Source organism: Myotis brandtii, unplaced genomic scaffold (genome assembly GCF_000412655.1).
Source record: "Myotis brandtii unplaced genomic scaffold, ASM41265v1 scaffold478, whole genome shotgun sequence".
NCBI classification, from domain to species: domain Eukaryota; kingdom Metazoa; phylum Chordata; class Mammalia; order Chiroptera; family Vespertilionidae; genus Myotis; species Myotis brandtii.
Window position 1 is genome coordinate 723056 of NW_005368264.1, and position 24267 is coordinate 747322.

At 41.0% G+C, this 24267-nt stretch overlaps 1 protein-coding gene across 1 annotated transcript in view; it reads right to left on the reverse strand.

The window, feature by feature from the left end:
* Nucleotides 1-4470: 4470 nt before the first annotated feature.
* PLCXD3 (phosphatidylinositol-specific phospholipase C, X domain containing 3) overlaps nucleotides 4471-24267 on the reverse strand; it is a 125228-nt gene continuing 105431 nt past the window's right edge. The window contains exons 3-4 of the mRNA XM_005875992.2: nucleotides 8481-11154; nucleotides 4471-8280 (exon numbers count right to left, since the gene is read on the reverse strand). Of these exons, the coding sequence (XP_005876054.1) occupies nucleotides 11001-11154 (154 nt within the window). The 3' untranslated portion in view covers nucleotides 4471-8280; nucleotides 8481-11000. The remainder of the gene's footprint in view (nucleotides 8281-8480; nucleotides 11155-24267) is intronic.

A 24267-nucleotide genomic window follows, 5' to 3' on the forward strand; every position in this document is an offset into this window, starting at 1 on the left:
TTACAGAACTCTCTAGCGACTCTAGGCTTTCCTGTGTTTGGTGAGGTGACCTGTATTTCACCTTCTGGGTGACCTCTCATATACCTGACTTCATCAGACCATGAGTAGCTGCTGGTGGTTATAGGTTGACTAGGTTTGGGAAACAAAAATGTTTTAAGTATGATAGCTTTCTTTCCTATAATAATCCTACCATGCAAATTGGTTCATAACGAGAGATCTTCTCACTTATTCTCTTTCCCCGACCAAATGTCTCATGGGAAAGTCAGTAGTTTGAAGCAGTTGCATTAGGCGGGGCTGCGTAGCCTAGCTATGGGGAGTGGGATGCTGTGCAGCAGCAGTAGCATCACTCGGGAGCTTGTCTGAAAGGCAGAACATGGGCCCCATCCCTGACTTGCTGGATCAGAATCCGCATTTTAGTAAGATTCTGATAACTGTGTTCACAATAAGTTTAAAAAGTGAGCTCCAGGAAGTCATAGGTATTTCCATAGGGCTCCCCAGGAAAATGTCATGGTAGGGAAGAGGGACACAAAGCTACTGGCCTTTCCCTTATAAAAGCCGTCCTGTAACATATTTTTCTGTGAGTTTCCGTTTTCTGCAAATGCTCCTTAAAGGAAGAAACATTGGAAAACCACTCTCATAGCCCTATTAACACTTCATGGTGACTGAGCTCATCCCGTTGTTTGTGAGGGAACAGGTTTTGTTTGGGGATGAGTAGGGGAAGGGAGACTCCTACTAAGGAGAAGTTGGGAACTTGAACACAAAGTCCCCTCCCCAGTTTTGTCATTTGTCCATGCATGAAGATGGCTGCTGGCAGGAGATGCTAGTTCTTTTAGGCACATGCATCTGGGATTCTAGAATGGGCCTAAGTAACAAAATTGGAGGGTGGGTCCATCAGAGGCCTATTTGATAATTTCTTGAAAGAAGAAACATTCAGGAAGATAACTTTGACCAGGAAGAAAGCCTCGGTGCTCAGAGAGGAGAGTGACTTTGAGGACAACATGGTGGCTTTCCCTGGAATTAACTTCTGTCCTGAGCTCACAGATAAGAGAGAGACAGAGATAAGAAGGGGACGGGGCTGTATCTAAAAGTTGAATTAGCTTTAGCCCTTGACCTGGGTGATTATTGGGACACAAGAGCCCTTCTATTAGAATGTAACGTGGAGGGAGGAGAAACCTTCACGTGCCCACAGAACACTCACCCCTTTCATGAGGATTGCCCTTTGCAGTGATGCGGAGCTGGGATGAGCAGTACCAACTGGGCCAGCAGCTGAGTCTGATGGAGAAGGGGCACCCAGGCCAGGGACTGTGTGGACATCAACATGAGAAAATAACAGTAGCCAGTAGGCAGGGCTGTGGAGTAGATGAGGAATGAAAAATTCAACAAGAGATTGTGTTGAGTCTCAAAATATAATAGCTTCCCACACCCTTTCTCAGCTCCTTTTAAGTAGCATCAGAAGCCAAGCTCCCCTGGGTAAATACCCTTTGCAGAGTTTGTGTTGACTTAATAGCTAAAAAACCGGGTCTTTCTGCTCTTGGGGAGAATGTCACGCAGTGCATTTCCCCTCAATTCTCTCGGTATTGTCAGTATTTCTCCAAGGAACACAGGAGGTGGAGGACTGGGACTTTCTGAACCTTCGTAACCACCTGGTGCTCAGCATATTCATGGCCCTTATCAAGCCCTTGTCCACCATTTGATTGGGTCACAAGCACTCATCCTTTCATTTAATTGTTTCTGAACATGTTTTAATAATTGCCATGCCCCGGGAATATAGAAATTGCCAAGATGTGCTTCTTATCTTCACAGCTTAAGAGATGAGTAATCTTATAGTCCAATTAAAAAATAATCATTGGTTCTAAATTATTGTTTCCTGCCATTTCCCTGTGCCAAAATAGAGACCAGTCTGCAGGCACATTTCCCCCCAAATAAAAGAATACAATTTAACAGTAGCTGAGCAGTTGTGTTGAGGCAAAGATGTTTTTCTTAATCATTTCTCAGCAAACCCTAGGCGGTCAAGCTTACACATTCCTATGGGGAACAGAGTGTGAGTGGAGAACAGCACTCTTCCAAGAAATGTCTCAGGCACTGCCAGCACTGGCCTCTCCCCACCCCGTCTTCCTGGCACTGAGGGCACTCAATCCCACCATCTAGATTCTAGAATGTGATGTGGTTCACCTTGCTAAGTGGCTCCACATGGTTCTAGGAACACTTCTATCCACAGGACTAAAGGCTGAATATGGTAGAAGGTGCCTCGTTACATTTAAGTTCACTTTCTGCCTCTTGACTCCAGTGCAGCCATTATTAGGACACATTAGCAAGGTCATATATTGGCCCACATGTAGAGAGCCAATGTCAAAACCTCCCATCACATCACAGTAAGCCACAGTGTCACTTTCACTTCAAAGAACTATTTCCTCCAGTTCCAGATGATGTTTTCCCTCTCGATCTGGGATGCCCTATTGGATCATGTTTACACTGGGTGTAAAGGAAAAAGCAGTTTCATCAGAAACCCTGGAGGTGAGCTCCAATGGCATGTGGCATCTGAGCTTGCACAGTGTCCTTCACTCGTGTCCTGCCCACAGTGGCCCAGATTGTGGCCTGAATAGGGGAGGGACCTACTCTGTATTATATGTGGCCATGAACAAACTTTTCCCAATTATTCTTGGAATAATAGAAATTGTTCTTTTCTTCTCAGGCTTTAGGGAATAACTGTTCAGTTTTACTATCTGGGGATAAAGGTCATTGAGGATGAATTTATGTGTAGTTGGTTGAGGACAAAGTGGTGCCACCTACTAGCTCTAGTGAGAAACTAGCAAAGATGGATTTCATCCATTTTCCTAAAAAACATTTTAGAAATATCTGTAGTACTTAGCAGGCATTCAACAAATTTTTGCTGAATGAATGAAGAAATACATAATGGCTCTGAAGAAATGATAGCAATGGTATGTTAAGGAAAAATATGATTATGTGGAGCATTATTTATATAGACTCTTTCATAAATGTAAGATCATTACAGCTTTATAAATAGAAATCCTCTAATGTCATAAACCTACTAGTGTATATAATAAACAAAGCCTTTTGGAAGATTTATGTCCAAGTTCAACTTCAAATATAACCTTGGACCACACCTTTTCTTGCTGGATTATCTTTATAATACTATCACAATGCTTTTGTTTGTTTTAAGAATGATTTGAACATAGGATTTATTTGGTGAAATACAAAGGCAACTTTACTCCTGAAAAGTCTCATGTACTGTGCATGATTGAGATTCAGCAAAAGTTGACTTCTTCACCCTAAGCTTTTACCTCAAGATGGTGTTTTATAATATCAAGACTATCTATCTATCTATCTATCTATCATCTATCTATCTATCTATCTATCTATCTATCTATCATCTATCTATCTATCAAATGGCTAAGCGACTGTCCGACTGTCCGATATCTATCATCTATCTATCTATATATTTATCTATCTATCTATCTATCATCTATCTATCTATATATTTATCTATCTATCTATCTATCATCTATCTATCTATATATTTATCTATCTATCTATCTATCATCTATCTATCTATATATTTATCTATCTATCTATCTATCATCTATCTATCTATATATTTATCTATCTATCTATCTATCATCTATCTATCTATCTATCTATCTATCTATCTATCTATCTATCATCTATCTATCATCTAAATGGCTGCTAAGCGACCCGACCATCCAACTGGTAGCTATGACATGCAATGACCACCAGGGCTATGCTTTGACCAGTAGCTATGACGTGCACTGACCACCAGGGGGCAGACACTCAACACAGGAGCTGCAAAGGTGCGGTGACTTGGCAGGAGTTCTTGAGTGATGCACCCCAGAACCAGAGAGGAGGGAGCCCAATTCTGGGGTGCATCATCCAAGAACTGCCCTCTTGCAATCCGGGACCTGTTGGGGATGTTGAAGAGTTGGTTTTGGCCTGATCCCCGCAGGCCAGGCCGAGGGACCCCACCTGCCAGAGGGACCCCCACTCACTCCGCAGATGCCCTTCCAGCCGAGCGCCTCCCCTGGTGCTGCCGGCTGGGGAGGGACTGCGGGAGGTTGGCTCCAGGGCGTATCCGGCCCGTCTCACCCGTCTTGTCCCACCAGCCACCTTCTAATTAATTTCCTTTCAATGCGCATGAATCTGTGCACCGGGCACTAGTATTAATATAATATTGCTATATGACATTGGCTTTCTTGTGGTAATGTTAGAATCCAAGAGCATCAGAGTTCAGACACACCTGACTTTGATGTAATGAAAATGCTCATGGCCTTGCTTCTGTTGGTGGAGAATGTATTCTTTCACTGAGGAAATCCTAACACAGTGACTCATAATTTCTAAACAGAATTATATTTTCTGATATTCTGAGTCATGTCCTATTTAAGAGATCACACTTGTGCTTATAAATGAAGCACTGATCAATATGAAATAAAAATATAAGTAGAACTGGTACCAGGACTTTATTCAGCATTTCACTAGATACAAAGAAACTTTTTCTTACATTAAGAACATGATCTTATTTTTAAAAATCACATTTGCTAAACAGAATTGTTGGCATGTAGTTTCTTTACACCACATTTACCCAAGTATCAATGACCAGACCCTAAAAAGAGAAGGCACAGATCCATCTCCCTCTGGTGAATTTCTGGTATCCAGTGGAGGAAATGTCACCAGCTCTGCAAATCCCCGTCCTTTGGAAATGAAGCAAACCCACACAAATGTTGCAGGTGGGGCCATGGGGTGGAAATGCTGTATTATAGGATTGGAATTTTCTTACCACTTATGGGAATTTCAAGAGAGGAGGTAGGTACTAAAACTGTTCCAAAATTCCATCCACCTTCAGACCATGTCAAGGATTTGCTGTTGGGTACAACAGTATTTGAAAACTCTATTTTAGGAATTCCACCACGGTTTTATTCTCTGCAATGGGCCCAAGATCTCCCTGTTTTCACTCTGGGGATTCTTGGGTTTTCAATTCCTCAGAAAAAGTGCTGGTTGTTATAATTTGCTTTGGCAAGTCTCTTTGTTGAGTGCTAACATCATTGTCCTGGTCACCCATCCGCTGCCCAACCCCCACCCAATCTCCTGAGGAGGAGCCAACAGGACTGTGTCCATCTCTCAGACCCTCTCTCTTCTTCCAATAGTCAAGAAAGTGTGACCTCTCTCTCTTTTAAAAAAAGAAGAAAAAAGAAGAGGAGAGAGAGATTGAATTTTCAAAGAAATCCTGGTACTGAGTTAGAAGGTGACACCACTTTCCAGAGGCATTTTCCTGTGTGGGTGTTTTTGTTGTTGTTGTTGTCACAATTACTGGGGAATGTTATTTAAGGGCGTAATGGGAGACACTCTGCACCTCACAACAGGCCAGTGAAGGGAAATTTTGAAAGTGGTGGCGTTAAACTTAGAAAGGTACATACTTAATTATTTTATCTATTTTCGAGTTGGTCCTTCATAAAGTATTTGTGGGACTTGGCATGAATCAAGATTTTCCTTAATGGAGGGCATTAGGACTACTGATTTTCATGAGGTATCTTAACATGGGGATGTGGAAGGAGGTAGGATTTCACTCCTTTTAGGTAGCCCAGCTGAAAAAGAGAGCCAGGATGGATGGTGTTACTAGATAAAGGGGAAAAAATTACAGGACACCCAGTTAAATTTCAATTTCAGATAAATAGTGAATAATTTTTAAGTATGTCTCATGAAATATTTGGGACATTCTTATACTAAAAATAGTTATTGTTTATCCGAAAATCAATATCTCCTATGTTCTGGTACTAGAACTTTATTAGGTTTTCCACTGGATACAAAGAAACTTTGGGTGTTCTGCATTTTATCTGGCAACCCTAAATATGAAAAAAAAAGGTAATTGAGGATGAAGAAAGAGAGGAAATAAGAAGATTAATATTCCATACCCAGATCCCAGCCAAAGGAAGATTACAGATTTTTTGCTTTGAGCATGAGAACCTGTGCAGATCCTCGGATTAGACATGAGTTTCCTAATGTGAGACCACACGTAGGTAGATAGCAAAAGGGTGAGAGTGTCACATGCTTGTTTTTTGGAAAGGAAGCCACGTTGGGATCACTGAATGCTGACGGGTCTTGAGCGACCCTCAGGGAGCCACGGCAGTTCATCTTACTCGAGAAGATCCCATTTTAAAAAGTAAAGCTTTGGAGAAACAATTTTTCATGGGAAACTTATAAGCAAAATGGGTTCGATGCATAGAACAGCTTTAGAGGTGAGCCAGTTCTGTTGGTGATAGAAACAAATGGGAATTTAGTCTCATTGTATGAATACGAGCTTAATCAGTTAATGGATGTTTGCAACTTTTGAGAAGCATCAGGTGCTCCACAAGTTGTGGGAACTCAGGTAAGTTCTAAAGTACATTTCTCATATCATTTTTTTAAAAAGCCGTTTTTAACAAAGACATAATTTCTCTTTAAATTTTAATCCCAAATTGCAGCAACAACAACAAAATGGCAATGGATTAAGGCTGGTCATAATGTGCCCTTTTCTTTAGGATAACTTTGATTTTCTTTATAAGATATAATACATTTCCACACACATACCACATACCAGCAAATACTTTTGACTCATACAAATATATATTTAGAACTTATACCTAAAAATAGTCTCTCAAATGAAATAGAAATTACACAATTATCAACAGATTCAATCAACACATTTTACAAATTCTACAGAACACTTTATCATTGTCATTGGGGAAACAAACAATTTAGAGCATTATTTAAAACCGCATGTAACACAGGAGCCACCAATGAGTTATGGCAAATATAGCATTTACACCATTGTGTCACTAAAGTCTATTTGAAAAGACTAAAATGCTGTAAAATAAAATACTTTTAAAAAACCTTGTTTAGCATATCCTGAGGGACACTGTGCAACATTTTCTATGAGCAGTTCAAAGGGCGAGCATTCTACCTACAGAGCTCTTATTGAGTTGAGTGGCCAAAGGTTAGAAGATTTGTGTCATTGGATTTGAAAAACTGTAGAACTGAAAAAATCACAAAAACATGCATTTCCTGAAGCTTCCAACTTTCCAGACTAAAATTCTAACAGGGGAGAACCTGAACAGGTCAGAACCTCAAAGAACTTTAAACAACTTTAAGATGAGGACTTGTTTGTAATTTATATTCAAATCCCTGTTCCACTCTCTAGTTTGAAGTATAATTGACAGTGTAGTTAGACTGCTGGGCATTTCTTATTTATGACCTTCTCATTTTTCATTGTTTCCCTAGTGATTTTTTTTCTCTTGAATATTTAAATATTTGAATTATGTTTATGCCTACTCATGTAGGAGATGTCGATTTTAAGAGTTATAATGGCAATAGAATTAGGTTGAGTGATTAGAGTACAGTTTCAATTTGAATAATGTCTGTGTGTGTGTGTGTGTGTGTGTGTGTGTGTGTGTGTTTGCATGTGTGGAGACACACAGCATATACATGCCGAACGCTTTATGCACTAATACATTCACTGATAGGTGGCACTTCATGAAAGTGACTTTTCCCAATATGGCTGAAAGTGAATATTGAGGTCATCATACAGAATATCCTAAGGCCTTGAAACAATGCCTCCTCATTCTCTGCATTCACATGATTGTGTAGTAATAAGGGAGACATAAATGATAATGGCAGGAGCATCCCATTTTGGTTCTTCAAAATTACAGACAGGAGAGCAAACCAAAAATGACTCTCTTTGCATAAGTTCCCTCATCCATCCCACCCACTCCTTTGACTTCCTGCTGTAGATTAGATGGAAGTTGCATTTTGTTTCTGTATTTTTTGCCTTGCAGAATTTGTGACATAAAGTCTCAAGAAACAAGCAGAACACAAAGTACACCAAGATGTATCGCCTATCATCTTGGGGCCTCTTTGTAGCCCTTTACTCGTAGCTTGTCTAGAAAGACACTGCCCAGCTAAGACAAAGAAGCACAGGCTGAGGGTAAGTTCTGATTGCATATCACTAGCCCTCCCCCCGCCCTCCCCCCCTCCCCCAGCATGCTCCCTAAGTGCTCAGGGCAGGGCCAATAAAGGGAAGACAGCCAAAGGCACCTTCTCCCCACCCCCCTCTTTCAAAGAAATCCCTTCTAGTGGACTCTCTACCCAGTTGGAAGACCACAGTTCACTTCTATCTGCTCCCTCCTTTAGAAATTAAGGCAAGTCCCTTTTCTCTCAGTGCCTGCTACATAGCATTGTGTCCACCTGGAAACAGTAACAGTGGCTTGAAGATACCTTTTGTCAACCAAAGGCACCTTCTCCCCACCCCCCTCTTTCAAAGAAATCCCTTCTAGTGGACTCTCTACCCAGTTGGAAGACCACAGTTCACTTCTATCTGCTCCCTCCTTTAGAAATTAAGGCAAGTCCCTTTTCTCTCAGTGCCTGCTACATAGCATTGTGTCCACCTGGAAACAGTAACAGTGGCTTGAAGATACCTTTTGTCAAATATATCATTAGTAGCAATAGAGAACTTTCTCCAGTTAAGAAATTGCACAGTCTAATCCTTCAGCAGGTGTTTTTTTTTTCCAGCACCAAAATGACAAAAACAGCAAAGCTTACTCTAAGCAAACTTTATAGGAAAGCATCTAACTTCAAGAAAATACATCATTACCTCTATTTTACTAATTTTCATGAATATGTTGAAAGATCTGTTTCCTGTCATATTTATAAGTTAGATCCTGTGTCATTTCAAGTGTGCTTGGCTAAAGATCTTCCTGAGGGATGAACAATGAATAGTCAGAGAGAAAACTTGCCCCAAAAGCAAATTTACAGGACATAAATTTCAATAATCCATAGTCCTTGAAAAAGGATTCATATTCAATTGCACGTAAGGAACAGGTGAAAGTCACAGGAAGACAATACAACTGCAAAGCAGAAAGAAAACTATATTTGCAAATAATTAAGTCCCAAGCTGGATTATCTTTACAAAAATATTTGAATATGATCAGCTACTCTACTTTCAAAGGTCTTATCATTCTTTTTTATACATTGTTAAGGGTTTCACAGTCTTACAATTAAATTATTTTATATTATCAATATTTTCACTTGAAAAAAAGAATTTGATTGTGTCTGTCCATGCCTGTGTTTGTGTGTATTTTAATCTCTCTGCATAGGAGTGGGTGTGTATTGATATATTGTGTAGGGAAAAACATACACAAGTGGAATGTAGATCAGATCTGCTGCGTGTATTTGCATGGTACTTGGTCTATCACATCTACTTACATACTTCTCATAATCATTCTCTTCAGTACAAACAATTTATCTTTCCTGCAATTGCTAATAAATACTATTTTCTGATAATGAATATTTATAACCATGTGAACAACTCTTCATTATTTATAATCTGGACCTACATAATCCTAGAATCAACTCCCTTACCTAGGTCTCAGAGATTTAACCACATGCCTTACATTTAGATTAATTAGAAGCTGAGAGAACGCTTCTATTTCTATGGGCTGTGTTTTCCCAGGAAACGATTGATGCATGATTATTTCTAAACATTTAGATACAATAATTCATAATCCTAAGAATTTCAGCAAATTTTATAAATTTTTATAAATGCTTCACTATATTCCTGTGAGGCATGTAAAGTTTATTGTGCTCTTTTAAGACGATTTTAGCGTTGTCAGATATCATAAAGACAACAAGGAGAAAGCAATTCTCATAGTTGCATTATCTTTTTTCTTCTCTGCAGAAACGGACTGTCAAATGCTGGACACAGAAACTTTTATCTCTGTCTCATTCTCAACCCTAGGGGAGGACGGAACCCAGAGGGGTGAGTCTGTGTCAGTCTTCAGTAGAGTCTGCTCAGGTCACACATATTTGAGAATCTGCTAAAGATGGTTCATGGATTCTTGAAACTTCATGGACAGAGTTTCAAAAGCATTGCTTTGAGTCCTTCTGCCACCCTTCCTCCTTTTTCAACTTTAATTTTTTAAAAAAACCTCCAAGTAAAGCTTGAAATATGGTCCTCAAAATCTGGGATTTAGAATTACATATTTAGAAATCCTAATTTGATAGGAAAGCTAGAACAATCTTTCATTTCTTTCTTCTTCCTTTTCTCTCCCTACCCCTCAACCCCTTTTCAATCAAGAGAATTGTCAGGAGAGCTTTTGTAAGAGTTCTTTGCAGAGTTCTCTGATTTTAACACACTCTTCATTCATAATTTTTCATTTACTGGGCATCTGTAGGGCAATGTTACTAGGGGATTCTTGAATTAAATTAGCAACCATCTCTTCCCAGTCCCCCCATTTAAAGTTGGCACAAGTAGTTCTTCCAAAGAATTATTTACTCTATATTTATAGCTGCCTTAAATAGAAATACAGTGAAACACTATTATTTTTGTATGACACAAAAAATCACTGATTATGGCCTTCAATATTACTGATGCAGGGAAACTGTTTTGATGCATATTTTCTATGACAAAGAGTTAGCAATGATTGCCCAATTGCAGATGACAACAGAATATTATACCATGTCCCACACAACAAATAAATTTCACTACAACAATGCAATATACATTCTGTTGGGACAGTCAGTTGTTTTGAGTCCCATACAGCATCTGATTAAGAAGAGTGAGTAAGGGGGTGGGGTCAAAAGGTTCCGTTAGAAGATACAGAGAGCATAGCAGATCTAGGTTGAAATCAGAAACACAATCAAGTCAACACTTGTGAGTTATACATTACAAAGACTAATTCTGAAAAACAAATGTCACTGGTCTTTTTTTAAATCTCTAACACTAGAAGTAGATTTTGCTCATCAAATGGGAAATGAAATATTTATACTAATGCAGACTATGACAATAACCACTCAAGAAATGGATTTCCCCTTTTCCCACCCACTGCCAGCCCTAATTCCCTCACTCAGTGGAATAGGAAGATCAGAGTGTTTCTAGATAATATGCTTAATACAATGAGTCTTCTCTATCTTATTCATGAATGCTCAAAATGGTACTATCAAGTGTTGGCTTCTCCTTCATCAAAGACATAGTTGAGCTTTATGACAGTGCTGATGAAATCACCAAGTTCTACAAAATCGGCAGTGACAATATTGATGCCGCTCTCTCCTGGTTTCTGCGTGCTGACCCACTGCATCATGGCGGGAAGAGCCCTGAGAAAGGAAAGAAAAAGAGAAGTTGTGGGTTCTTGAGGTTAAAGCATGGAATGAAATACATGTGTATTTCCCTGGGTCTCAGGAAGTATATCTAGTCTATGAACTCAACCCACTGAGGCAAAACTGGGTCGATGGCCTTGAACTACATTAATCTTATGAGTAAAATACCATAAAAATTCTGATCCATATTTTCAGCATACACATTTTTTTCTGTTTTACACATAGAGAAGGATCCAGCTCCTTCTAAAGGAGCATATAATGGATCTAAAGTGCCCAGTGCCTTCAGAAAATAGACTGGCAGGTGGAGAAATCTGGTCCCTCATGGCAATAGTTTCAGAAGAGAATTCTATTAAAATGAAAAATCTGAATCCTTAGAGCAGAGACACAAGCATATTCAAGTCATTAGAAAGACAGATGCTGTGGCAATGTGTGTGCAGCCACTCGGGTTTGAAGTCCATTACTTTCTCTCTGGATTTGCTAGAGCAGATGACATATTCCTGTTGCAAATGTAGCATGATGTTGGCATTTTAGGAAAGGCAGATAGTCTTTGGAAAGAATGGCTGTTCAACAGATATGCTCAGGTTGAGAGGTGAGAGGAAGGGGTGGGTAGGAGTGATGCTGAGGCCAACGCTGATTCTGTATTAACCTTAACTGAGTATCTGGCTCATCAGTTCCTTAGGTGCTGGGGTACCAGGCCAGGGGAGGTTCCTGAGCAACCAAACTCCCACCTTAGAACCATGATCATCACAGAAACACCTCCTCAGATCCCTCTGCTACTCAAAGATTAGGGCTCCTGGGCCTGAATTGAAAACAATTAATTGTTATCCCCATGGAGAGACATTAGAACACAAGAGTGCTCTTCCGTGTTTCTAGATAAAATAGATTGCTTTGAGGATTGATGAAACATCCTCTTGGAATAGCTTGTAGTCCTCACATGAAATACAAGTTTTACAATTAAAATACCATTTCTCTTCACCACCGTATTGCCTGTGACCATGGGCTATGCATATAAGTTATTTGGTTTATCTCTTCTCGTTCCCTCAACCCAACATCAAGGTATGTCAGTCTGTTCCATGCCTCCCTGCTTCAGATCTCATTTTGGAGGAGGGTAAAGAAGTGTGTGTGTGGGGGGGGAGACATCTGTAATATCAACAATAAAAAATCTCCTACCCATAATGCTTCAATTACCTCTCAGTGCTTTTAGGATGAAAATAAAAATCCTTAATTAACCTATACGACCCTGAATAATGGCTATTAATTTCAGAGAGGTAGGGAGAGGGAGAGGGAGATAGAAACATCGATGATGAGAATCATTGACCAGCTGCCTCCTGCATGCCCCACACAGGGGATTGAGCCTACAACCTGGGTATGTGCCCTGGTTCATAGGTTGATGTTCAACCACTGAGCCATGCCGGCCGGGTGTAAATTTTTTATTTGCCCTCACAAGTTTTGCCCTGTTGGGGGCAACAGTGACATTGAGAATGCATGATTTAGAGCAAACTGACAAGTTGAAATTATACTTAGTTGTGATGTTTTTCTATCCAGCTTTCACAATTCCAGTCAAAGTCAGAAAGGGGGCTGGGGAATAAACTTGGTACACAAAGCCTCAAAGCCCTCCTCTGGAATGTGGAACTCACCTGAGGAAAGACATCTTCAAATAGATTCCAGGCTTCTTAGAAGAGAAACAACTAAGTCTACAGGAGTCAGAAAATCTCCCTCCAAGAAAGCAACAGGAGGTGAGAGATGTGGGAGCCAGAGATCTTCTAATGTTCTGGCTTTGAGAACTGGCTTTGAAAAGATTTAGGAGTTGGAAGTGCTGAGATCAGTAGCCCTCAATGTGCTGACCTTGACTGATTAATTCATGTCAGGGTCATGAGATTAATTCAGTCTCCTACCCAGAATGCTTCAATCACCTCTCAGTGCTTTTAGGATGAAAACAAAAAGCCTTAACTAACCTATAGGGCTCTGAATAATGGCTACCAGTGGCTTCTCTTGTGTTGTCTCCAGTCACTCTCTCTATTACCAAGTTCTAGTCACACCCCAGTCTTGCTCATCTTGAGCAGCCTAATTTTCCTCAGGGAACTTTGTAAATGCTGCTGTTATTTGTTTGCTTTGCTTTCTGTTTACTCATAAAGAGTGGTTTTCTTCCCCGCCCCTTCACTGGACCACTCACTCATCTTTCAGGTGATATTTTAAATGTCACTTCTTCAAAACACTAGTCAGAATTGTAATTACATTGATGTGTTTGACAGATATCTGTTCCTCAACTAGACTGCAATCTCTTCGAGCACTAGGCTGTGTACTTTCTCACCGGTGTATTCCCAGTCCTTAGCATAGTGCCTGGCACACTAAGCACTCAATGAATACATGTTGAATACATGAACAGGGTTTACTTTTAGAGACAAAAGCTTTATTTTCAGAATAGAATATATGCAGTAATATAATTCATGAAAAGGCTACTCTGTTTTCCTTACTGTGGCTACTGCCATAGATTTCTGTTTGTGAATTCACTGCTATTTGTTTGAAAAAAATGTTTGTTTGTTTTTAAACTAACTTGAAAAATATTAACTTTTCTATATTTGGCAGGTTTCACTTGCAAATTTTTGAATTCACCAAACAATTTGCAAAGCAACTTTCCCCACATTATACATCTAGTGCCAGGAGATTATGTGTTAATGATAATGATAGCATTTTCATCACTTTCATAAAAATAAAGTTTATTAGATTTAAACTTAATTCATCAGATGTATTTAATTTAGTTGTTATCAATGTATTATTAATTTTAATTATTAAATATCATTACATAATTTAATTATATTTACATGTATTAGACACTAATAAGGAATCCATGTGAAATTCATATTTAGGTGTGCCTGTGGTATACATAACACTTGTACAATGAATGCATTTTATATATGCTACTTTTCTAACTTCCTTACACTTACGTTTTGTAGTAATGAATAAACAATTGTAGATAATAAAACATCTTTTAGCAAATTTTATTTGAACGCACTTATTTGTTTTTTAAAATGTTTTTTAAATTGATTTTTGAGAGAGAGAGAGGGGAAGGGAGAAGGATAGAGAGATAGAAACATTGATGCAAGAGGGGAACATTGATCTGCTGCCTCCTACATACCCCCTACTGGGGATCGAGCTCAAAACCCAGGCATATGCCCTGACAGGGAATTGAACCAGTGACCTCTTGGTTCATAGGTTGACACTCAACCCCTGAGCCGCCCCCCCTGGGCTGAAAGCATTTTTTTTTTTTTTTTAGTGAATGAAATAGACTCTTCAAAATCAACTCATTAATTTTTACCGACCTCTTTGATGCACTGGGGATAAAGATGACTATGAAAGCATCAGAGCCTTGTTACTGCTTGTCCTAAACCCAGCCTCTCCTGCGAAGTGGAGACTTCATTGATCAACAAAGTTTAAAATAATGACCACAGATCTTTCTTAGCCCTGAACAACTGAGTCAGCCAGGAGCAACTAATTGAAACCAAACCTGACATATTTTAAAATGTGATTTCCTGTCAATCTGGCCATTTCTGAAAGTTGGGAACTTTCACCAGAAAATGAAGAAAAAGACAAAATGAAAAGGAACTCTTGTCCCAAAGATTGGCATTTCATGCACCGACGCATCCAGCAATAAAAAGCAGGGCCATTGCACCTGTAGGTTTAACCCTGGAGGGGCTTCACAATAACCTCAGGCAGACAGGCACATGATGTCAGAAATCATAATTTCTGTAAACCTAGCCTATCAGGTTTTGCTAACACTGTTTCTGTTCAGGAAGCGGTATATCTGATTCATGTCTGATGAAAAAAAGCTCATTTAAAAAATATATCTTTTTCCCCTCAAATTGCCCTTAGACAAAGAATTAAGTCATGAAATATCTGCAAAACAATGGCCTAGCCAGCAACTGTGGAGATTTTAGAAGACCTGCGCTCTCCTGAAAGGAAACTAAAGCCCCCCCCCCCGCAAGACTTCCTATGACCTGCGCCATGTGCTTTCAAAACTAAATCACTACAACTATTTAGGTGTAAAACAGAAAAAAATGAAAGGCGCCGGTGACCCTACAGTCAATCTGAATTTTCACTCTGTAGCTGTGAGAGAAAGAAATCCTCCTCTGCTTGACTTTCCCAGATTCTCTGCTCCAATCAAGTTCCAACTCCATGTGGAGCTTGATAAAGACATCTACTGAACACGTGTTTATAAGGCACCTCTCTGTGCTGCACAGTGTTCTGTGTGCTGAGGGCATGATGGAGTGCAGAAACAGATGAAGCCCTTGCCCTCCTGGTACCTGCAGTCCAAGAGGGGAGAGAGAAATGTATTAAAACAACCAAAACTCTCACATCAGCTTTATTGGTGCTGAGGGAGAATCTGGTCCCGACTGTAGCAATGGGTTTTATTTGTGATCCCGAGTCCCAATGTCCCCTAAAGTAAAATTAGGAATAATATCACTCAGAGGTGGACATGGCCACACAGAAGGCACTGATATCTGGGTATTATTCACATGTGAGGTTCAGAGTTCATCATAAAGGCTTGGCCACAGCCATGAGTGCAGACACGTCCCGGGAGTCACAGGAGCTGCTGTCCCACCAGGAATACTGGGCACAGGAATGACTAACCTTCGCCATCACCCTCACCATGCCAGCTGCTTTAGGTTGGCAAAGGGATACATTTCAAATCCTCAGGAGCCCACAGGCGCTGTTTCACCTCCTTCCCATGCCTGGCAGGCTGTTAGTCTATTTTATTTCTGTGTTTGTTTAACAAAAAGCAATGCAGTCAAATCAAAATGGAAACAAAAGACACTGTCCCTCTCCTTTGGTGGTGGCAACACGAGCCCTTTTGACTGAGGCATGGAAGAAAACCGTTAAAAATCCACTTTCAATTAAAATAAGATCACCTAAACTCCTGGAAAAATGGTGTTACCATTCATAAGATGTCCTGTGCCCTAGCACGCATTCTGTGCTCCCAGTCAATGTTGCAGAATAAGCCCTAGACGGTGAGGAGACAGTGTGTGCTCTGAGCCAGCCCTCCCACGGCCTCCCGCCCGCAGACGGTTCTGTCTGCTAATTTCTAAGGGAGCCCAGGAAGAAAGGCAGCTTTGCAAATTATAGACAAAGAGACCCTTCAGTACATTCGGATTTAGATTTCCCGGAGGCAGACAATGGGTTTTTCTCCAGAGTGGAGTCTCAATACAATGAACACCTCGGTGTGGGATCAGGGGTCCCCACCTCACTCTCTTCCTCAGTAAAATAGCCCCCACTCAGCGCAGATGCTCGGGGAGTTTGGGTATTTAAAGTTCAGAAGCAATTTACTTTATTCAAATCCTTAAGTTTCTGTCTGCTGGCGCCTGCCCTGCCCTCCTCCTCTTTGGAAAGATTTCCATTTGCAAAGAAAGAGCTGCTGCTAAACTGGGCTCAAAGTTTGCACATCTGCTTCTGCTTGGGACAAACATCTGGAGGACAATCGAGCTGTGTCCCTGGGCTTGCAGTGCTTCCCAGCTTGGGGCCCTGGACCTGGCTATCAGAGGTACCAGTGTTGGAAGCCATGGCAGAAATCAGGCACCCAGGAAGTGTGGTCACACCAGTGAATGGAAATGCCACTTTGGTTTACTGCTGGCAGGATCATTTTGTCAATTCAGTTTTAGTGTTGACTACCTATTGCTTATGGGAGGTTCAAGTGGAATTCTGTCTGCCTTTATTGTAACCACAGGGAAATGAGTTATTGCTTATGTACATTATGAAGAGGAGAAAGGCTCTGTGAGGGGAAATGGGGTAGGAAAATGGTCCTGGATGGTGAAATCCTGGGAACTATTGTTCTCCATCACATTCATCTATTCCCTCATAATGTCAACAAATGTTTACTGAGCACCTACCAGGTGGCAGTGCCTGGGGCAGACACAGGGATGAATCAGACGTGGTTCTTGCCTTAATGATGGGACTAATTCCAGAATTACCTGAACTGTTGCAAATAGAAATTGCTGGACTGCTCAGAATAGCTTTGCCTGAAAACATTGAAAAATGATGTCCATGAAGCCTCCTTTGGGTCATGCACTAGCTGCTGGCCTCTTTCCTGGCACATGATTCAATTCCTATGGAAAGATTCCATGGACTTTTATAAATTCATGAGGCTAAATAAAGTCTACTCTCCAAGGACTTGTAAGTTAAGGAGTATTTATCGGTTTCAATGGACTGTCTACAATCGATACAGGAGCAGTGGGAGGGCCTCATTTGGGTTACTAACAATGCATGACCCCGGGAAGGGTACTTCACCTCCTTGCTGCTCATTTTCCTCATTGTAAATGGGGATGATAATGGCACACGTTTCGTAGTGTTCTTGCAAGAATGAAACAAAACAGCACCGTAGAGGTAGGCAGTACAACACAGAAGTTAGGAATGAGGACTTGGGGGCAGACTGTTGGAGTTCAGATCCCTGCACTCAGTTCTATGGACTTGCGTGACTTTAAGAAGTCACTTAACTTCTAGATTCAGTTTCCTCACTCGTGAAAGAGAATAAAAAGAGTAAATTCATGTGACGATTAAATGGACTAACATGCATATAAAATGTAACACACTACCTGAGAGATAAGAACTCAATAGATCTTAGCTGCTACTCCCTTTTTTTATTTTTTATTTATTTATTTATTTATTTATTTAAATATATTTTATTGATTTTTTACAGAGAGGAAGGGAGAAGGGTAGAGAGTTAGAAACATCGATGAGAGAGAAACATCGATCAGCTGCCTCCTGCACACTCCCTACTGGGGATGTGCCCGCAACCCAGGTACATGCCCTTGACTGGAATCGAACCTGGGACCCCTCAGTCTGCAGGCCGACGCTCTATCCACTGAGCCAAACCGGTCAGGGCTGCTACTCCCTTTTTAGTGTTAATGCTTAAAGTGCTTATCACACAGTAGACAGTAAATATGTTAGTTGCCTTCATTATTCCTAGTTTTCCATTACTTTAAGAGACTAAATAGTTAGTCTTGTAGGCCTGGGCAAAACTTTTGTAGTGACTGCATCGCAGCCTGTTGCCCTTTTTCTTCACTCTCCCTTTAGACCCTGATCCCAAGGGAACTCGGAATAAAACTCTGCGCACAAATCTCAGCATCCCAGAGTCTGCTTTTGGGGAAACCCAACCTGCAGGTGTACCATTTTTTTTAAAAAAATATATTTTTTATTGATTTCAGAGAGGAAAGGAAAGGAGAGGGAGAGAGAGAGATAGAAACATCAATGATGAGAGAGAATCATTGATTGGCTGCCTCCTGTACACCCCCTACTGGGGATCTAGTCCACAACGAGGCATGTGTCCTGATTGGGAATCAAACCGTGACTTCTTGGTTATAGGTTGCCACTCGATCACTGAGCCATGCTGGCTGGGCCAAGTTTATTATTTGATGTCAGGAAGTTGTGATCAGTAGATTCTCTTTCATCCTCCAGCCCCACCCTCTATGTCCACCCCCTCCCCCCGACTTGCCTCTCTCTCCCTGCCCTGAAAATCAAAAGTGGCCTTTGGCAACCTTAGTGAGATAAGAAAATTAAAACCATATTTCCATTTCAAAAATGTAAGGTAGGTTGTAGGCTGGTTTGAGGGTGTTTTCCTTGTTGTTAAGGGTGGAGAGAGGAATCACCTGAGAAAAATTTGAGGGTGTTTTCCTTGTTGTTGTTAAGGGTGGAGAGAGGAATCACCTGAGAAAAACCGCACTTACGCTTAGTGCTATGCACTGTGCAGACTCATTGGGGGCCTCCACCTCCTCTGGCAAAGCAGAAAGGCCACCCAAACAGGACCACTTAAAAACAGTGACCACACAGTCTTCCTGTGGTTTCCTGTTAGCATCTTCCTCTGTAAGGAGGCTTTGAATCATGGATCAGAGGCTCACGGAAGGCCTACACCTACTTCTAAAGAAATCATGGTCACTCTGATGGGAGACTTTTCCAGTCCCTGTATTTACTCATTGCAGCCTTTGGCGTAAGTACTTTGCGCACTTCCATGTCTGTGACGTGTGCTTTCAAAGAGAGTGTGGCTATAACATCCAAAGTAGATGTTCAATTTCCAAAGAGCCAAATTAAGAAATTTCACATTCCTTAGAGAAAATGCTAACAGGCAGAATGAACACAAACAGAATTTAATTTGATCGTAATATCCCAGGTGCAAATGTGTTCCTGTGTCTGTGGGCCAAAGTAATCCTGCAGAGTCATCAGAAGTGATTTATTTGGCCTTTCCCCCTTTAATCAGTGACAACAGCAGGTGCAAAGGGTAGAGGAGTATGACATCTGCTCTGTAAGATAATAATACACATTAAGCTCTTAATTCTATAATTTCCTCCTGACAGTGGTCTTACAAAGTCAGCGTCTTTTATTAGTACCAAAAGAGTACAAAATTTTCAGTCAATTAGTCTGAGAAGAGTGTTTTCCATTGTGTTATCTGTTGCTTTTATCTTTGGGAAATCATGTTACCTGACACTTATTTAAATTGCCCACTGCGGCATGCTTTGACAACATAGAAAATTCCTAGGAACTTAATAACATGCAATAAATATTGCCAAACCATATAGGTGCCCTGTGTGTATCTTAATTGTTAATACATCCTCCCTCTTCCTTGTATGTGTCCTCCTTGCCACCTTTACAAAAGTGTCAAAGGACATCAGGTTTGAAAATGCCCTTCAGATGTTTATAAAGTCACCACATTCTGTGTAAAAATGTTTCCATGGAATAATGCCTCATGGGATATTGAAAGATATTCTCAAAACAAATAAATATTCCTTTGGTCAAATACCTTTAGGTAATATTGACACCTCTTTGATGTTCACAATATTCATGATAGTATATTATCATATTAAGGACATTGAGATGTTATTGGAATAAGTTAAGAACTTATTTCCCTGATTTAAACTTATCTGTTCCCAAGAAGAGTCTCACAACGACCAACACATGTAAACTCTCTCTCTCTCTCTCTCTCTCTCTCTTTCTCTCTCTCTCTCTCTCTCTTCTTTTTTCTTCTTAGAGACCAATAGATATGTAGAGGACCTAATGTTCTACAGAATGCTGTCTGGAACTGTTGTCATTCAGGGTCCTTTTCAAGGGATCAACTCTGCCATTTGTTTCAGGGACTTGAAGTTCTCACAAGCCCCCTGAGGCAGACCCTCTCGTCTTTGAACTATTCCCACTACTAGAAGTTTTCTGACCACCCACTAGTCTATCCCTCTTCAACATGGTATTCCCTTAAATATTTGACAATAATTGGGACTCTCCTACCCCACCATCTGCATCACCCCTTCTCCATCTCAAATACCCATTTCCTTTCCTTAGCTTATTCCGTTTGGAACCCTCTTCTTGCCCTTGTCACTCTCTTCTAAACACTCCACTTCATCTATGCTTCTTCCGAAAGAGGTGCCTGCACAATAATGCACTTTTCTATCTTGGGTGCAGAGTATGAGAGTGTCTCCACCCTCATTCTGGGTACTGCTGTTCTCTTATTATGGCCAAGGAGCATTCTGGCTGTTTCTCTGTTGTTACCACCAAAGTCATTCCATCGTCACCTTTCCCCTGAAATTCTTTAACAGCTTCTTCTGCAGGAAGCAGGATCCGTGGAGGGAAATCAACTCTATTACTACAAGAGTCAACACACTTGTCTTTTCCTTTCAGCTTAGGGAATCTTCTCTCTGCTGCCCAAGAAGACACAGAGCATGCAGGAGCTGAGGTCCCTGAACTGTAGCACAGCCCTCGAGTGTGGCCTGAGGCTGGAGAGGGGCTGAAGACTGGGAAGTGGGAGCAGATGAGAAACATGGAAGTTTTGATCCTCTAGGAGGCAAAGCAATGGTATTGTCAGGGGATGTTAGCCTTCCAGGTAAGTCTCTGGTGGGTTGTTTTAGAGTTAATATCTCAACATCAGAACAATTGTGTAGATACAAAGAAATGTTTTAAGTTATATAATTTCCCCCTCAACATGTGTAACCTCATATGCATGTGAATACCTGGCCATGTGAATTATCTGCCTACTTGATTGAGTTTGCACTTGGCATGTTGCAGAAGCAGGGTTTGGTGAGGTGACATAATGACAATAATGCTGTCCTTCCTCAGGGCTGGTGCTCACTCTAGCTTTAATTAAGTCATTAATTAACTAGCTATTGAGTCTAAGAGTCCCGGAACCTAGAATGTGCTATATGAAAGAGGAGCATTGTTAGTAACTGTGTCTGGTTGTATTTTAGGGAAGGGTTTGAAAATGCGGTCCTAAAAGAACCCTTGCTACACCTTTTTCTATTTATTTACCTATCTATTTATTTATTGTTGAGTTTATTGGGATGACGTTGGTTAATAAAATTATACAGGCTCCAAGTGTACAGCTCTATAACACATCGCATGTGCACTGCATCGTGCATTCACCACCCAGAGTCAAGTCTCCTTCCGTTACCTTTTATCCCCCTTTACCCTTTTCTTCCTTGCCCTCCCCTTTCCCTCTGCCAGTCACCATACTTTTGTCTGCGTCTTGTAGTTGTTTTGTGTGGTTTTTTGCTTAATCTCTTCATGTTTTTCACCCAACCTTCTTTACATTAATCTATAATGCTATAAAAGTGTCTCTCCATGGGAGGTGGGTATAGGGTTTGGGGAAAAAAAGAGAAAAAACTCACAGACATGGACTACAGTGTGGTGATTGCTGGGGTAGAGGGAGGTGGAGGAGGGTATTGGGGGAATAAATGGTGATGGGTGGAGACTAGACTTGGGGTGGTGAACATACAGTACAATGTATAGATGATGTGTTGTAGAATTGTGCACCTGCAACCTGTTTAATTTTGTTAATCAGTGTCACACCAATAAATTCAGTAAAAAGGAAAAAAATTGCTCCACCACAAAACAAAAAAGGTAAAATAAAATGCTTTCTCATGACAGACCAGTCCTGGGTTATCTCAGGGGAGGTCTGCAGGGCTGAGTGTTTGAAAGTTGTTACAACATTTATTCAGGCTGGAAGAAGAAAAGACACTGGCATAGAGAAGGCAGAGGAGCCTTCTGGTGGCGGCATGAAGAGTTGTTGAAAATTCAGAAAAGAGGGTCGTGTGTGTGTGTGTGTGTGTGTGTGTGTGTGTGTGTGTGTGTGTGTTGGAATCTTAATTAACTCCCAAAGTTCCATAGTCACACCTACAATCCCATTAACTGCCTGGTTTTACATAGATGCTGCTCTCCTGGGCCCTTCCCTCCACAGCACTGCTGTGAGACAATGAAGCAGCAGTTTCATCCCGGGGATGGGGTGACCAGTGCACACCACAATCTGCCTTATACCAGCGCATTTGCCTATAACTGAATTTGAACTTGACTGCACACAGTGTCTCTGAAAAACTTGGAATATGACACTAAGAAAGGAAATAACTAAAATACTAAAACATCAAAACTATCCTAGAGGCAACAAAATGTATTTTCTATATAATTGACACAATATATTCATTAAACCAAAGTTGTAAAATGACGTGAAGGCCAGGGGTTCGCAGTTCCTCTGCTCTAGACTCGAAGTACAGTGACAGAGATCTCATCTGTCCTTCGCCACTGTGGACTGGAAAACCTCAAACTAGCCCAGTTCACATTTGAAAAGGAATTTACAAAGGGAAGTGGCTGGGGAAGCAGACAGTAGCACTGGTGATGGGCACCATCTCTGGACTGTGCAGGCAGCTGCTCCCGGGAGAGGCGAGGTCACGGAGGAACCTTCTCCCCAGGTGCCAGTCTCTGCCAGGGACCTGTTTCAGAGGGACAGTGCTATTTTCAACTAATCGGCAGGAGGGAACTTCAACAACGTTACTGCTCATTGTATTAGGAACCCGTGTCCCACTGGAAGTCGTTAACCAGAAATCGCTTGGAAGTGTGGCTCTCTTAGCTACTAATAATAGCATGAGTTTTATAACAGGTCTTATTCCTGGTGTGCAGTTTCATTATAGGGGGTAAAAAGGATTTGGCATTAAATAAACAAACAAAAATCTTGGTAACATCCCACTGAAGAAAGGTATTTTAAGTACATGTAAAAGATGTTGCTGCGAAAATACCATGTTGGAATGTGGCTCGTTACTATTTCTGTTGGCAAATAAAGAAAGGTTCATAATGCTTTTCTTAGCTCATTATACTGTTACATCTGGTGGAACTGAATGGACAACAGAATCAGTAAGGTTGGCTTGAGAATCGCGAATCCTTGACTCTCCAGCTGGCTCTGCTCCTAACAAGCTGTCCCTCGAGGACAAGACCATCGACACCACATTTCTACACGGGCTACGCCCAAATGAGCAGCTTCCTTCGTGACTATAAAGTCATTCTCGAAACCGTACTGTGACCCCACTTGAACCATGTCTGCAAGGCACTGGCTCTCTGTGCAAAGTGCAGGATGAAAACGCATCACTCCCACTCAGGGTTATTAGGAAGCTCAGATACAATCACGACTGTGAACAGCCTTGAGAACTGCAAAGTGCCCTGCCAATTTAAGTTGTTAAATAAATTATTGGGAATTATGTAAACTGGAACTCCTCCTGGCCCTCGGCTGACCTCTTCACTCGTAAAAGGGTTGGACTGCCTTCGGCTTTTCCATGTTTGTGTACTCAACCTGCCTTGGCTGAGCATCAGTTCTCTGACCTTATTCTGAGGCCAGGGAGGGTGGTGGAGAAAGAGTCAAGGTCACGGTAGAAAAGAGTTTCTAGCACATGTTCTGTTTCCATTTCTTTTAGAATCTCCTGCATGTTACTAATCTCAAATAACTTGAATCTAAAGTTAATGGAAGCCATCTAGTTACTATGCACCTACAGATTATAAATTGAGATGCCAGCCTACTGCTTTGGGACCAAACAGCTCAACTAAGTTGCAAAGGAGCTGATTTTATTTATTTATTTATTTTAATTAAATCTTTATTGTTCATATTATTACAGTTGTTCCTCTTTTTTCCCCCCATAGCTCCCCTCCACCCAGTTCCCACCCCACCCTCTGGCCTTACCCCCCTCCACCCGACTGTCCTCATCCATAGGTGTATGATTTTTTTATTTTAGCCATGCTTTCTTGATCAAGAGAGTCTACAGCCCTCTCTGGTTGGAGTTTCCACCATCCACAAGAGGGCTTTGTTCCAATGACTGTAGTAAATGG